The sequence below is a fragment of the Panthera leo genome, chromosome B4 (genome assembly GCF_018350215.1).
Source record: "Panthera leo isolate Ple1 chromosome B4, P.leo_Ple1_pat1.1, whole genome shotgun sequence".
NCBI classification, from domain to species: Eukaryota; Metazoa; Chordata; class Mammalia; order Carnivora; family Felidae; genus Panthera; species Panthera leo.
The window spans coordinates 14,354,353-14,368,110 of record NC_056685.1 but is presented as its reverse complement, the minus strand read 5'-3'; the positions used below and the strand labels follow the sequence as shown (position 1 = coordinate 14,368,110).

The 13,758-nt window shown below is 38.3% G+C and overlaps 1 protein-coding gene across 5 annotated transcripts in view; it reads left to right on the top strand.

The window, feature by feature from the left end:
* The window catches only part of MINDY3 (MINDY lysine 48 deubiquitinase 3), a 101,094-nt gene that overhangs the window by 44,441 nt on the left and 42,895 nt on the right, over positions 1 to 13,758 (top strand). For all 5 annotated transcript variants that reach the window (XM_042944995.1, XM_042944996.1, XM_042944994.1 and 2 more), the window contains 2 exons: positions 136 to 206; positions 5,093 to 5,173. In XM_042944995.1, coding sequence (XP_042800929.1) covers positions 136 to 206; positions 5,093 to 5,173 — 152 coding nt within the window. The remainder of the gene's footprint in view (positions 1 to 135; positions 207 to 5,092; positions 5,174 to 13,758) is intronic.

Sequence of the window (13,758 nt, the reverse complement as noted above, 5' to 3'; positions counted from 1 at the left end):
CATGCTAGGTTTTGAAGTATAGTTTGGGGAATAAAAGTTTTGATGTAAAATATGTATATAGGGTACATCTATATTTACATATAGGTACTTTTCAGATTTACATATGCTAATGCAGTGCTAACTTCTTTTTTGTAGAACTTCTTGGTATACATGAACAAGCAGCAGTAGGATTCTTAACATTAATGGAAGCTTTAAGATACTGTAAGGTAAGTTGATTCTGAAGGTGTTTTCAATGCTTTTTATTCACATGTCCAATGTCGCGGATGGTATTTTCTCCTAGATGACATTTAACTTGCTAGTACATACTCTCCACTTCTTTCCTGATCTCCTTTCCTAAACTGACAGGCGTATGAAGGATAGAGTTAAGCTGGCTGATGATGCCGAGTTTCCTGTTTTCAAGGACAGAGGGCGGAACCCAGTAAAAAAAAACAATTTATAAAAATAAATCTATTATTGCGTATACATTTATTTTTTGGTAAACCAAGGGAAAAGGATGTATTGTTGCTTCCTCATAATGGTACGCTTTGCTGAAACAACTGGCAATACTTAGGAGGCAAAGAAAAAGAATTTGCTAGATGCCTGAAGTTTTAAGTTTTGTCTATTCCATCTGAAAAATGATTTCACACTTAAAAACAAAATTCCAAGCATTTCATAGCATTAAATTCTTTAGCACATGGGGTAAGGTTAGGAACTTCTCATTTATTGATAAATATTTCATGGCTTTTCTGCATACTCTAAAATAACTATTGGATGTTCTGAAATAACTATTGGATAGTTTTAAATGGGGTTCAAATCATTAATGATTTGCACTTAATGAGGTGTCCTGATTTTGGAAAGGGAGAAGTGGATCTCATTTTCTTTTCCATTTTAGAATTGTGGTTCCATAGCAGTAGCTCTGGTGATAGTGATTTAGGAAAAGGACGGTGTCTTGCCCTCTTGCCTTCTTACTTTCTTACTTTCTTTTAAGCAGAAGTGTTCCTCTTTCATGACAACACTTGGAAAGGAGTGGTATGGTGTGATAATGAATTAGGTTCCATCCTGCCCGGATCTCTTAGTAGACATCATATTGTTACACAGTAGCAACTGTTTTATTATTTTCGGTGACTTTAACTTACAAGCTAAAGCTATTCTGAAGTAGCCTGGCAACCAGAGCATCAAGCTGCATCCCGTTCTCCCAGGAAACACACACAAACATTCATAGATCCTAAAAAGTGTGTGTGTGCTGGCAAGTGTGCACATGGGTACACACACAAAAATGGTAACTGTATAGAGGTGATGAATATGTTAATTAGCTTGATGGTGGTGATCTTTTCACAGCGTATGCATATATAAAAACATCAAGTTGCACGCTTTTAATGTGTACCCTTTTCGCACGTCAAAGACACTTCAGTAAAGCCTTTTTTTTTAAAGCATGTGTGTGGGTTTTGCAGGAGGATAGGGGGTGGAGATGATATACTGTGAAATTGTCACCATGTGGCCTGTAACGCCCTGATCCAGATCCCGTCTGTCCCCATGGAGGCGTACTGCCCTCTCCACGCCCTGAACCAGATCCTGTCTGGCCCTCTGGAGGCGCACTGCCCTCTCTGTTGCTGTGCACTCGTCCTCCTGGTTTCCTGCCAGTTTCTGAACACACCCAAGCCCTTTCCTGCCTAATAGGACTTCGTGCTTGCCATCATTTCTGCCAGGAATTCTCCAGATCTTGAGTGGATGGCTCCCTGTCCCCTGCAGGTCCTACTTAAAATGGTGCCTCCAAGACCCTTTCTTCGGCCATTGCCTCAGTGACCCTTTTTCATAATAGCATAGGAATAATCTCTCTATAATGTTCTTGTCTGTTAACTTATTTATTTTTTTGATCTTGAATTTGCTTTTCTCTGTTCATCACCAGTGGACTATAGACCCTTTGAAGCCAGTGATGTTGTATTTCTGGGTACATACTTGGTGGTCAGTAAACATTTGTTGAATGAGTGAATTACCAATTTCAGAATTGTAAGCTTTTCTAAATCATGCTTTTTGCTTTTCTTTAGCTGTCAGGAAGAGCAGGTAGAGCAATGCCTATTTTCCTCCTACGATCTTAGTGGAAAACCAGTAATGGCTATGTGTTCTCCTAATGCATATTGCTCTAGTGCTCTAGCAGTAACTTTGTTTGTTTTTTGTTTGTTTTCAAGAGAGAGCAAGAGGTAGGGGAAAATGGCATGCGAGCCGGGTGGGGATAGAGAGAGAGGGAGAGAATGAATCTTAAGCAGACTCCGTGCTCAGTGCAGAGCCCAACATGGGGCTCAGTCCCACAACCCCGAGATCATGATCTGAGCTAAAATCAAGAGTCAGACACCTAACCATATGAGCTGACCAGGCACCCCTAAAGATTATTATAATGGCAGGACACAACACACTGGTACTCAGATAGATGAAAGGCAGAACTCTCTGTTACTTACACCTCCAAACAAGAGAGGGCTCCCAGACAGCGCCACAGACGGGATGACACCTGGGGACAGGGCAACAGCAAGGTGCTACTACAGAGAGCAGCCTGTGTACGGGCGTTGGGATGGAGTTGGCTAGGTTTCATAGGCTCCCTAGGGGTTGGATAGTTTCAGTCAGCTCTGAGGCTGAGGGCTGTCTCTGCTTGTCTGACAGCTGGCTCCAGGGCACTTAGGGCCGTACGTAGTGGCCTGGAGTGTGGGAGACCTGTAAGGGAAGTGGTCGGGATGGTGTGACAAAGTTTTTTGAAGAACTAAATTACACTGTGGTGTACATAACTGTAAATGGCCTTCTGGAAACCTGTATAGATTTACTTTTTACCAAACATTTAGAGAAATGGCATTAAGGAAATCATTGTGTTTGTATTAGTTTTGTGCATCTGAACATTTCCCTGTGCTTTACCATCATAGCAAATTGCTCTTTAGAAATTAACATTTTCATGTCATTTTGATCATATGTGTTCATTAACACAGATGAAACCGTGTCGGTACATATGCACACAGTGCAGAGGGTGACTCTGCTTTGGTCTGTGCCCCCCCCCTTTTTTTTTAAATAGATAAACTCAAATACCATAAAACTCACCATTTTAAAGTGTGCAGTTCAGAAGGTCGTGCACCTGTCACCATTTACTGAATTTCAGAATGTTTTTCTTCTTCTGACAAGATCTTCTAACCCCACTAGCGGTCGCTTCCCCAATCCTCCCCAGCCCCTGGCAGCTCTACTTCTCTGTGGTTTTGCCTGTTCTGGACATTTCATCTCAATGGAATCCTTCAATAGGTGGCCTTTAGTGTCTGGCTTCTTTGACTTGGCACAGTGTTTTCAGTGTTGATTCTTGTTTTACCTACTAGCACTTTGTTCCTTTTTATGACCAAATATTCTATTGTATTTATATATCAATTGTGTTTATCTGTTCATCAGCTGGTGGGCGTTCGGGTTGTTCCTGCTTTTGTGCTACTATGAATAACTCTGCTAAGAACATTCCGTATAAGTTTTTTGTGAACGTGTTTTTGTCTCTCTTGGATGTGTACCCAGGAATGAAATTGCTTGTCGTACAGTAATTATATGCTTGTTGAGGAACTGTCAGACTCTTTTTCCAAAGTGGCTGCACTATTTATGCACTCTTTACTTATTTATATTATTATGAAACACTTAATGAGTTCATTTGTTTACCTTTTGATTCTACTGTATATAATCCTCACTTTTTTACTTCTACCTTATTTAAATACACACACACACATACTCATTTTCTAAAATAGAAATTAACTAATGTCTATACTTCTCACCCCAAGAGGTAGCGTGATGTAAGGGAAAGCTACCATATTAGGAGTCAGAAATCCTGAGTTTTAATTCCAGCTCTGTTAACTGTTTGAATTCAGACAAGGCGCAGATCCTGGATACTTCCTGTTTCTTGATGTAAAATTGAAGGGCTTGCACTGAGCACCTCTAAAATTCCGTCTACTCTGAACCTGTGATTAGAGCTTCTCCTTTGTCTTTGTCCTTTGCCCTTATTCTCTTTTACCCCCAAATCATCACCCTTCCTGCTCTCCTGGTTCACCATTGCCATCAGCACATCCAGCCCACCCTGCCCATCAAAGGTCAGACATACCGGTGTTTCTATCCGTGAATACAAAAGAGTCCCTCTCCCCAACTTCCCCATGATGAACATAAATGCCAAAGGACTGTAGTGGTGGTTGAAAGCAGGGTACCCTGTTGACTGATGAGGGAAGAATTGCCCTGACTGCTGCAAGTAGCTGCTCGGAATGTCCCCCATTCCGGGGAGTCTGTGTGAGAAAAGAAAATTCAGCAAATTTGAATGGTAAGGTTGTTTTTAAGTTGTAGTCTCTGTCCTCATAGGGGTATAGAATTGATCGACGTGAACATGATGCGATTTCCCAAGTCTGTTTTTTGTTGAATTTTAAACTTTCTCCATCACCCACAGAAATGATACTCTCAAATTTCAGATACTATAGTTTTATAGATTAAATATATAACCTAGAAGGTAGGCTATAACTTTTTGTACATCTTAAGGAGACTTCATATTTTAAAACTTTGAACTTCCAACCATGCAGAGTGACAGGAGTGAACTTCCAACCATAAAGAGTGACAGGGTTCTTTCATATTCTTAAATATTTTGGAGTATATATTTTGCTTTAGAGGGATTATTATATTGCCCTACGTTCTTTGAAGACAGGATGTTCTTAAGGTTTTTCCCCTTTATTTATTCATAAATATATTTGTTAATTTACAGTTGTTCCCCTGATAAAGTAATTATCAAGTTTATAGTTGTAGGGTTTGACAATCAAGCTGATATTCTTAAAGTGGTCATTCTGTCTAGCAACTTTAGTAAAACCTGAGAATGATTCTTAGTGCTAAACTATTTTTTTTTTTTACCTGTGTTAAAAGTGTATTATTGTTATCCTGATGGTAAAGATGCAATATAAACTTAGCCCTGACAGTATTTATAACATTGATTTTTTTACACTCAGCATTTGACCTTTATGGGTAAGGCATTCTGGCACAGCACATTTTTCCATTTGCTTCAGATATTCATAGGCAAATATTCAACAGGCACTGTCAGATTTTCATTTGTTTGTTTATTTTGCTACATTTGTTCTAGGTTGGTTCTTACTTGAAATCTCCAAAATTCCCTATTTGGATTGTTGGCAGTGAAACTCACCTCACCGTATTTTTTGCCAAGGTATGCTTATAGCAGGATTTTTTTTTTTTTTTTTTTTTTTTTTTTTTAAGTATGATATCAGGCAAACAAGTAATATAAGTCCATATTTAGTTTGGATCTTTGTGCAAACTTCAGTGTATTCCCACTAACAGGGGGACTATTCCAAAATCTAAAAAAATGATACTGAAGAAAATATTGTTACACTGCTCTAGTTTTGCAATTATTTCAGTAAAATCTGTCATGATTTAATTATAATTTCTTTACCTTTTGTGACTTGAGAGCTTTGGCTTTTGATATTTTCCAGAAATCACTCTGTTATGGTGAAAGTAACTGAATTTAAAAGTTTTAGGTTGCTCTTTTGTAAAGAGGATAAGAATCTAATTTACGTAATATAAAATAATTTTAAGTTACAACATCTAGGAAAACATTATTAAATACATGACTAGTTCAGTGGTATAGAAATTCTCTTTTAAGATGTAATATGTCCTATAATTTTAATATATACGGGGTTACAATATTGAAATAGATTAAATGTATTTGAATATGTTTATTTTAAAATTCTTAAACCTGTTTCTAAATCTCAGCCTTTAACTATAGTATTTCTATGTCCACAGTGGAGTGGTTAAGAGCTTTGGAGTCAGACAGACTTCATTTGAATCCCAGCCTTGCCACTTCTGAACATCATTCAGCCTCTTTTTCCCATGTCTTTAAAATAGTGATTTCTGATAATACCTAACTCTTAGAATTGTCATCAGGCTTAAATATAAGATATTTAGCAGCACCTAGAGCAAGTTAGGTGCCCAGGAAATATTGGCGGTTGCCATCGTCACTCCCATTTTCATTATTCTGTATTCCTTAAACATGGGGGTGCCTAGATGCAGTTGCTGATGTTGGAAAGGGAGAAAATATATAATTGTGTATTTTGAGGTTTCTTATTTCTAGTGGACTTTCCTGATTACCCCCATATACTTTTTTAGGTTGTACTTGTTAGTGTAATTTTATTTGTGTCTGAAAGAAGACGAATTGTATAAATTGTACCAAAAACTTAGTTTTGTGGATTCTATTTCCTCATTTATTACTGTATTACTTTTTTTTTAAAGTTTTTCTATGTTTATTTACTTTTGAGAGAGAGAGAGAGCACAAACGAGGCAGGGAGGGGTAGTGCAGAGAGAGAGGGAGACACAGAATCCAAAGCAGGCTCCAGGCTCTGAGCTATCAGCACAGAGCCCTGTGTGGGGCTTGAACTCATGAACTGCAAGATCATGACTTGAGCCGAAGTTGGACGCTCAACCAACTGAGCCGCCCAGGCGCCCCTTATTACAGTATTACTTTTAATGTGCTGCCAAAATCTAGATAATGGATTTAGAGCAAGATCCATACTTAACTTTTCTTAAACAGAAAAAGCTATGAAATACAACTAAAAGTACAGGCTTTTATAGAACTACAGGACTAAAAGTACTGACAGGTTACATTGAGTCTGAGAGCTTTTTCTGTTTATTTCCCTCCTAAAGTAGAGAAGAAGTTACAAGCACAATGTAAATGACAGAAACTGAACAACTTTTAATTCCAGAGGGAGGATTTCACCATTTGACTAATTTTTGTGTAAAGTGTTCTGAATTTCCAGAATAGAAAATCAGTTCCAATTTACTTGCAAAAATGTATTTTCAAGCCAATTATTATTTTTATCTCCAGCTCTGTTTTTTAGCATAGGAAAAGTGATAAATCCTATGAAACAGTAAAAGTTTCAGATATAAAAGATAATGAGATGAAAATATTTTAAATCTTAAATTTTATGTTTGATATTCAAGAAGTGATTTTTGTTGTCAACAGAAGAGATTTTACAGGAGGTAAAATAGAAGGAATAATGTCAACCGAGCTACATAAATATGCAGGCATTTTGTATTTAAGCATCTAAATGTTAGGTCTGTTGACAAGAGTCCTGAAAGTGACTGATACCTACATTTCTATGAAACATACACTTCTTACCCATCTGCTTGGTATTTTCTATTATCCCATAGTGTTTGGTCCATTGTGCAATTGCTCGTATCAGGCAGTGCACAGTTCTTGCTTCCCAAGCCTGTTTCTGTGTCTTCCGTGGTCAGCAGTGAGCCCTTGTGGGCAGGGGCTTTCTCAGTCATCTTACTCGTAGGCCTCAGCCACGTGCCACAAAATGTCGACTTAGATAGAGACTTGAGGATAGAGAGAAACAGAAAGCCCTGCCACATCAGTTGTAGGCCTGGCAAAACAAGCTCCGTGTACACCTCCTGAGTCAGACAAGGTGTTGGAATCTGTCTTCATTTATTTGCATCCCCGGAAGCTACTCATAATCCTGATAGGAGAATGCACACCCGCATGAAGTGATTGGAGAGAATTTTATAGTAAGATTTTAGGTTCTTCAGCTATAATAGGTCTTAAAAATCACCTTCTCCTTTAGAAGTCTTGAATTTTATACTAATTCTTTTGATACCTACCTTTGTATCTTTGGATCTGATATATAGTCTGGCACGTGGTGCAGGGGATTCATTAGTTCAGTGAATAAAGCCTTTGCATGAATTTTCCACACTTGTTCCAGTGATATTTATATCTTCTAAAAATACTTTTTCATGACTCATTCTGAAGCTTCTTAAAAGTATGGGTAATTCCTTTTCACTGTGTTTAAGAAAAAAATTTTTTAACATTTATTCATTTCTGAGAGAAAGAGAGCGCAAGCAGGGGAAGAGCAGAGAGAGGGAGATACAGAATAAAAGCAGGCTCCAGGCTCTGAGCTGTCAGTACAGAGCCTGACCTGGGGCTCAAACCCACGGAACCAGGAGATTATGGCCTAAGCCAGAAGTAGCACCCTAACCGACTGAGCCACCCAGGCGCCCCTACTTTTCAGTGTATTTTAAAACAACTGAACTTAGGTTGCTTGAACATGTTTTTTTTTTTTTAAAAGAGTTGCAAGTAAAGAATTTTTCCCTTTGAAATAAAAGCTGGAAGATTACAGAAGTAGGAAATGAGGCCACTAATACTTGATTACACTTATTAGATCCAGTTTAAAAACATTTTTTAGGGGCGCCTGGGTGGCTCAGTTGGTTAAGCAGCGACTTCAGCTCAGGTCATGATCTCACGGTTCATGGGTTCGAGCCCCACTGACAGCTGTCAGGCTCAGAGCCTGGAGCCTGCTTCGGATTCCATGTCTCCCTCTCTCTCTGCCCCTCCCGCTCTCGTGGTCTGTTTCTCTCTGTCTCCCAAAAACAAACGTTATAAAAAATTTAAAAAATAAAATAAATTTTTAAATACAGTAATATTTCTATAGAAATAAATATTTCTATATAGTATTTGCCATCTAGAAAATACTGTAAATTCTGTTTTTATAAGATCTATGATTTGATCATTCTTTCTTAGATATTTCTATATTTGAACAGGTAATTTTAGCTTTGTTTTTGTTACTCAAAAAGTAATTTAGGGTTTGTTATTTATTTTTGAGTTTGGGTTTGTTTTGGGGGGGGGGGGGTCATTCACTTTATGTTCTATGGCCTGTAACAGCAGCTTAATGTAAGTGTTGGTGTCTTTTTCCGTAAAACTCATAGGATTGTATGGATGTGTATTTCACATGCTGGCTTCTTTGTGCTGATTATGATTAAGTAAAAAAGTGTGTTTTAAGGTCACAGTCTTCAAAGTAATCTGTAATTTAGCATTTGAAAATGCCTTTGAAAAGCAGTATAATTCTTGAGGTGACACACCAGAGGTAGTAAGAGTTGCAGCAGTCATCATTCGTGTGTGTACTCATTGGTCAGATATTTACTGGGCATATAGTATGTGCCCAGCGTTGTGCCAGGTGCTCAAACAGTGGTGAGCAAAAATAGATGTGCTCCTGTTTTTCCAGAGGTGTACATTCTAATGGGGGGGGGGGGGGCATTAATCAAAGAATCACACTTAATAAATTAGAACAGTTACAACTATGATGAGGGCTGACAAAGCACAGGTATATAAAGCTGTAAGAATTTATCTTAGTATTGGAAATTAGGAACGTTTCCTTGAAGAACTGATGTGTCTCTCAGATGAGCACTCTGAGGCCTTAGTAAGATTAGACTACGGGAAGAGGAGAAAAGAGCTTTCCCTGGACAGGAGATAGTCGGAGTACAAGACTATGGTGGGAACCAACTGAAGAAGAAGAGCGGGAGCACGGAGAATTTGAGGGGCAAGGGCTAGGATGAGGCTGCAAAAGCAGGTCTTTGACTTAGGAAGACCGTTCAAAGAGTAATGACAACCACTAGACTTGTTAAAAGTAGGTGGTGGGAATAGTTGTGGGGGGGCGGGGTAGGAAGGAAAGAAACAGGATTAAATTTGCATCTTGGAAAGATGACTGTGGCTAACTGTGGAAAAGAGACATAACCTAGGGAGTGGGTAGGGAGGACGTCTGTGGTATTTCCAGTAAGCAGGGAATGTGGTTTGGCCAGGGTCATGATGGTAGCCATGGATGGAGGTGCATAAATTTGAGAGAGCCATTCCTGAGTTAAACTGACAGGCTTGGTGACAGATTGGATTGGATAGACGAAGGGTGGAGAAAGCTAATGAGATGAGTGTTTTTAGTGATCAATCTTAGAGCCTCAGAAAGAGCGCAGCAGCTTTGCATTGTTGAATGCACCCACTCGTGGTTAAAGCAATTTATTTTTTGTTGGGCCAGTTGACCCAGTCAAGAGGAAAGACGGATACTGCAGTTTGCGGTATCTCAGTGAGACGGCCCGGCCAGATAACCCCACAGTGAGGTTTACAAGTCCTGCCCACATGGACAGTGCTTGAAATGCTTACATGGAAAACAGAAATCAGAGCAATAGGGAGAAAGGAACTCAAGATAAATTAAAGAAGACGAAAAAAAAAAAAGAATGGAGTTGGTGTAGGACAGTGTAGGGATCAAAAAAAATTTTTCAAAAAACCAAAAACTGTCAAAGAAGTTACTATATCCATGAAACTCTGGAGGCTGTGAGAAAAGAATATTTGAAGGACGAATAAGGAACTGAAAGACAAATTGGAGAAATCTCTCTCCTAGATCGTTGGCAGTAGCTTCCTAACTGATGACTCTGTCGTTGCCCTTCGAGGAGCTGTAGGATCTTCTCAGTTCAGCAACTAAAATGACCCTGTTAAAATGTAAGTTACTTCATGTTACGCTTGTGCTCAAAACCCTACATAGGCTCCCCTGTGCTCAGCGTAAAGGCCAAAGTCCTTAGAATAACTTAGCGGCCCCACCTCACCTCAGCTGATTCCCTGTTGCCCCTCTAATCGCATTTCCTACTGCTCCCCTCCTGTCGTGCTTGGCCTGCTCACCGAGCTTTGCTGTGGCTCCGAGATGCAGCGAGCCCTTTGCATTTGCTGTTGCCTTCGCCTCAGCTGCCTGTGTGAAGGATTCTCTTCTTCCTCCAGGTCGGTATTCACATGTCGTCTCCTTAGGAAGGCCTGCCCTGGCTCTCTGCCCCTTGCTCTTCCCGCCTTTTCATTGACATTCTCTCTCTCACACCTAGATATAGATCCACTTTAATTGAGGTGAAATTCATACAACATAAGTAACCCTTCTCACGTGAACAATTTAGCGGCTTTCAGTACTTTCAGAGCATTGTACAACCACTGCCTATAACTAGGTCCAAAACATTTCCATTGCTCTAAGATAAAATGGCATATCCATTAAGCATGGACTCCCATTCGTTCTCTCCAGAGCCCCAGGAGCCACCCATTTGCTTTCAGTCGCTGAGAATTTACCTATACGGGATATTTCGTGTAGATGGAATCATACATGTGGCCTTGTGTTGGGGATCGTCCCACTGAGTGTAATGTTTTTGAGGTGCAACCTCCTTGTAGCCTGTATCCTCACCGCTTCCATCCCGTGGCTAAATGACACTCTGTTCTCTGCAGACAACAGACTTTGACTCTCGTGGATGATGCTGCAGTGAAGGTTCCTCTACAGGAACTTGTTTGAATCCCTGTTTTCAGTTCTGTTTGGTAAATACCTAGAACCGGAATGACTGGATCATATTGTAATTCTCTGGTTAGCATTTTGGGAAACTGCCTGTTTCCACAGCAGCTACACCATTTTGCATCCCAGCCAGCAGCGTACGAGGTTCCAAGTTCTTGTACGTCTTTGCCAACACATGTTATTTTCCTCTTTATTATTATTATAACCGTCCTAGTGAGTGTTGAGTAGTCATTGTGACTTTGATTTGCATTTCCCTAATTAGTGACTAATAATGTTGATCTTTTTTTTAAATAGACTTTTTGGCCTTTTGTATATATTCTTTGGAGAAATGTCTGTTCAAGTCCTTTGCCTGTTTTTGAATTGGGTTGTTGGTCTTTTCATTGAGTTGCAAGAGTTCTTAATATATTCTGGTTTTAGGCACATACTATATATTTTACTTGTTGGTTTTATATATTATCTATCTTTCTCACTAGTAAGCTCTCTGAAGGCAGGAATTTTGTCTGTTTTATCTCCTGCTGTTTTCCAGTGCCTAGAACAGGACCAGACACAGTGTTGGTGCTCACTAAACTTTTGTTGAACAAATGATTGCATGCAGAAAACACTGAAGATCTGTCTCACCAAAAATTGTGATACAGCTGTGTTGGGATTTGAACACGGAGGGAGATGGGGACGTAGGAATGCTAAGTTGTCTTTGATCATAAGAATTCAACATACCCGTAAGCTTGTAAACCAAGAAATAACAGTTAGTGTATGCATTAACTATATGGAGACTAAAACAGAAGAACTTGCTTCTGCTCTCCTAGCTGATCAACTTAAATACACACACCTACGCAGATTCTTTCTCCAGATTAGTGAATAAAAACAGCTTTGATGAGTATTTATAAATAAGCATTGTCACATATCCTCTATCATATTTAAAATTTATGTTCATAGTTTGAGGATGAGTGAGAAAATTGTTCCTGTTCAGTGAGATAACTTCTTAACTGTCTGTGTTGGTTTTTCCTTTTGAGATGAATAGGTTACTTTTAGGACTCTTACATATATTAATTTATTTTAAAAGAGGTGTACAATTTGTCATTATAAATTTGAGTGCCAAACTATTTACTTAATAAAGTTATCCCTTCGTATTTGAGATATCCAGTGGCCCAGAATTTAACTTTTTTTTAATTTTATCGGAGCCCTTTTCCTGACCTGTGGAGAGATTCATTCAACACATTTTGTGGGATTGGAAGAGATTTTTCACCATTCAATTTTATTTAAAAATCAATGGTAAAAATAAATTTAATAATTGACTTTTATGAGCAGGTTGTTAAAACTTCAGATTGATTATAGCTATCTTTTTAATATCATTTAAGTTTTTAAATTTATCTCCCACATTTTGTAAGTCATCGTACTCTTCCATCTGACATAGAAAAAGTGACCTTTCTTATCTATGTCTGTGAAACAACAAAAATGATATTGTATTATTTGATGTATCTTAGAGAATGTGGTTGCAAAACATAACTGGAAGCAATTCTGTGTAAGTGGGAGTTTTATACTAAGAGGGAGGAGCACATAGCCTGACTGCAGGGATCTTACAGGAATCTAGTCATCAAGCAGCAGGAGTCCCACAGAACCCTGGGAAAAAGGGATGTGGGTGAGCTAAATGCAGTAGGTAAAGGGACTTCTTCAAAGAAGGAAACTTAATTTCCATTAAGTAGGGTGGAGAATTCTCCAAACAAGTCATCTGAGCCATAACAGAATAAAATTTTCTGTACATTGTGAGGAAGCAGGCCTTGTAGATATGGATAATATGTTAAAAATCATCATACCAGTGTACTTTTTTGTTTGTTTTTTAATTCTAGTGCCATGGTACTTTTGATAAGCTTAAAACTTGCAAACTTACTGAACAGGTAAAAGAAAAGACTTTGCACATGCTTCAAGAATTTAGAACCTATATTTAATTTTTTAAAAAAAGAGCTCTTATTATTAAAACAAGGCTATGTAACATTTGTTTTATAATATGTTAAATCATCTTTTAGGAGTCAGTTCTTTTCATTCTGAAACATATAATTTAAATGCCCAAATACTACCTGACACAGTCAGTATTTGAGCATTTCTCCTCCCATCTTTTCCTTCTCTCCAACCATCGTTTTTCCCTTTGATGCTTTTTCTTTTTTATATTTTGGCTTTAAGATTAAATTTTTGGGGTCATTTTCGTAATTTCCTCTTGAATTGCAATTATGAAGTTAGTTTTCAGAGCAAATTTGAAAGCAAGGGTTTTACATTTGAAAATACGATACTTTTAATTTTATTAAAATTATGTGTATAAAATAGTAGACAAAATAAGTTTGTCTCTTTTGTTTTTATTGTGCATTTCAACCTCGGTGTGGGATGAGAGCTGCTGGTTCAATATAAAAGTAGCTGGAACCCACCTATAACATCTAGTTTCATCTTTGGAAGATCAGTGACTAATTGCCTTGGTAATCCATTTCATACTTTCTTTTGAAGTTAGAGAGATGAGTTTTACATCCCTTTCTGTCCTCTTTTGTGGTTATAAAAAGGTCTCTTTGTATGTGCAGAGTATCACCTTTGACCTTTCCTGTGATAAAGCAGTTTTCCTTTTAGTAAGAACACATGAAAACATTACTGTTTCAGCTCAGAATATATAAAGAAA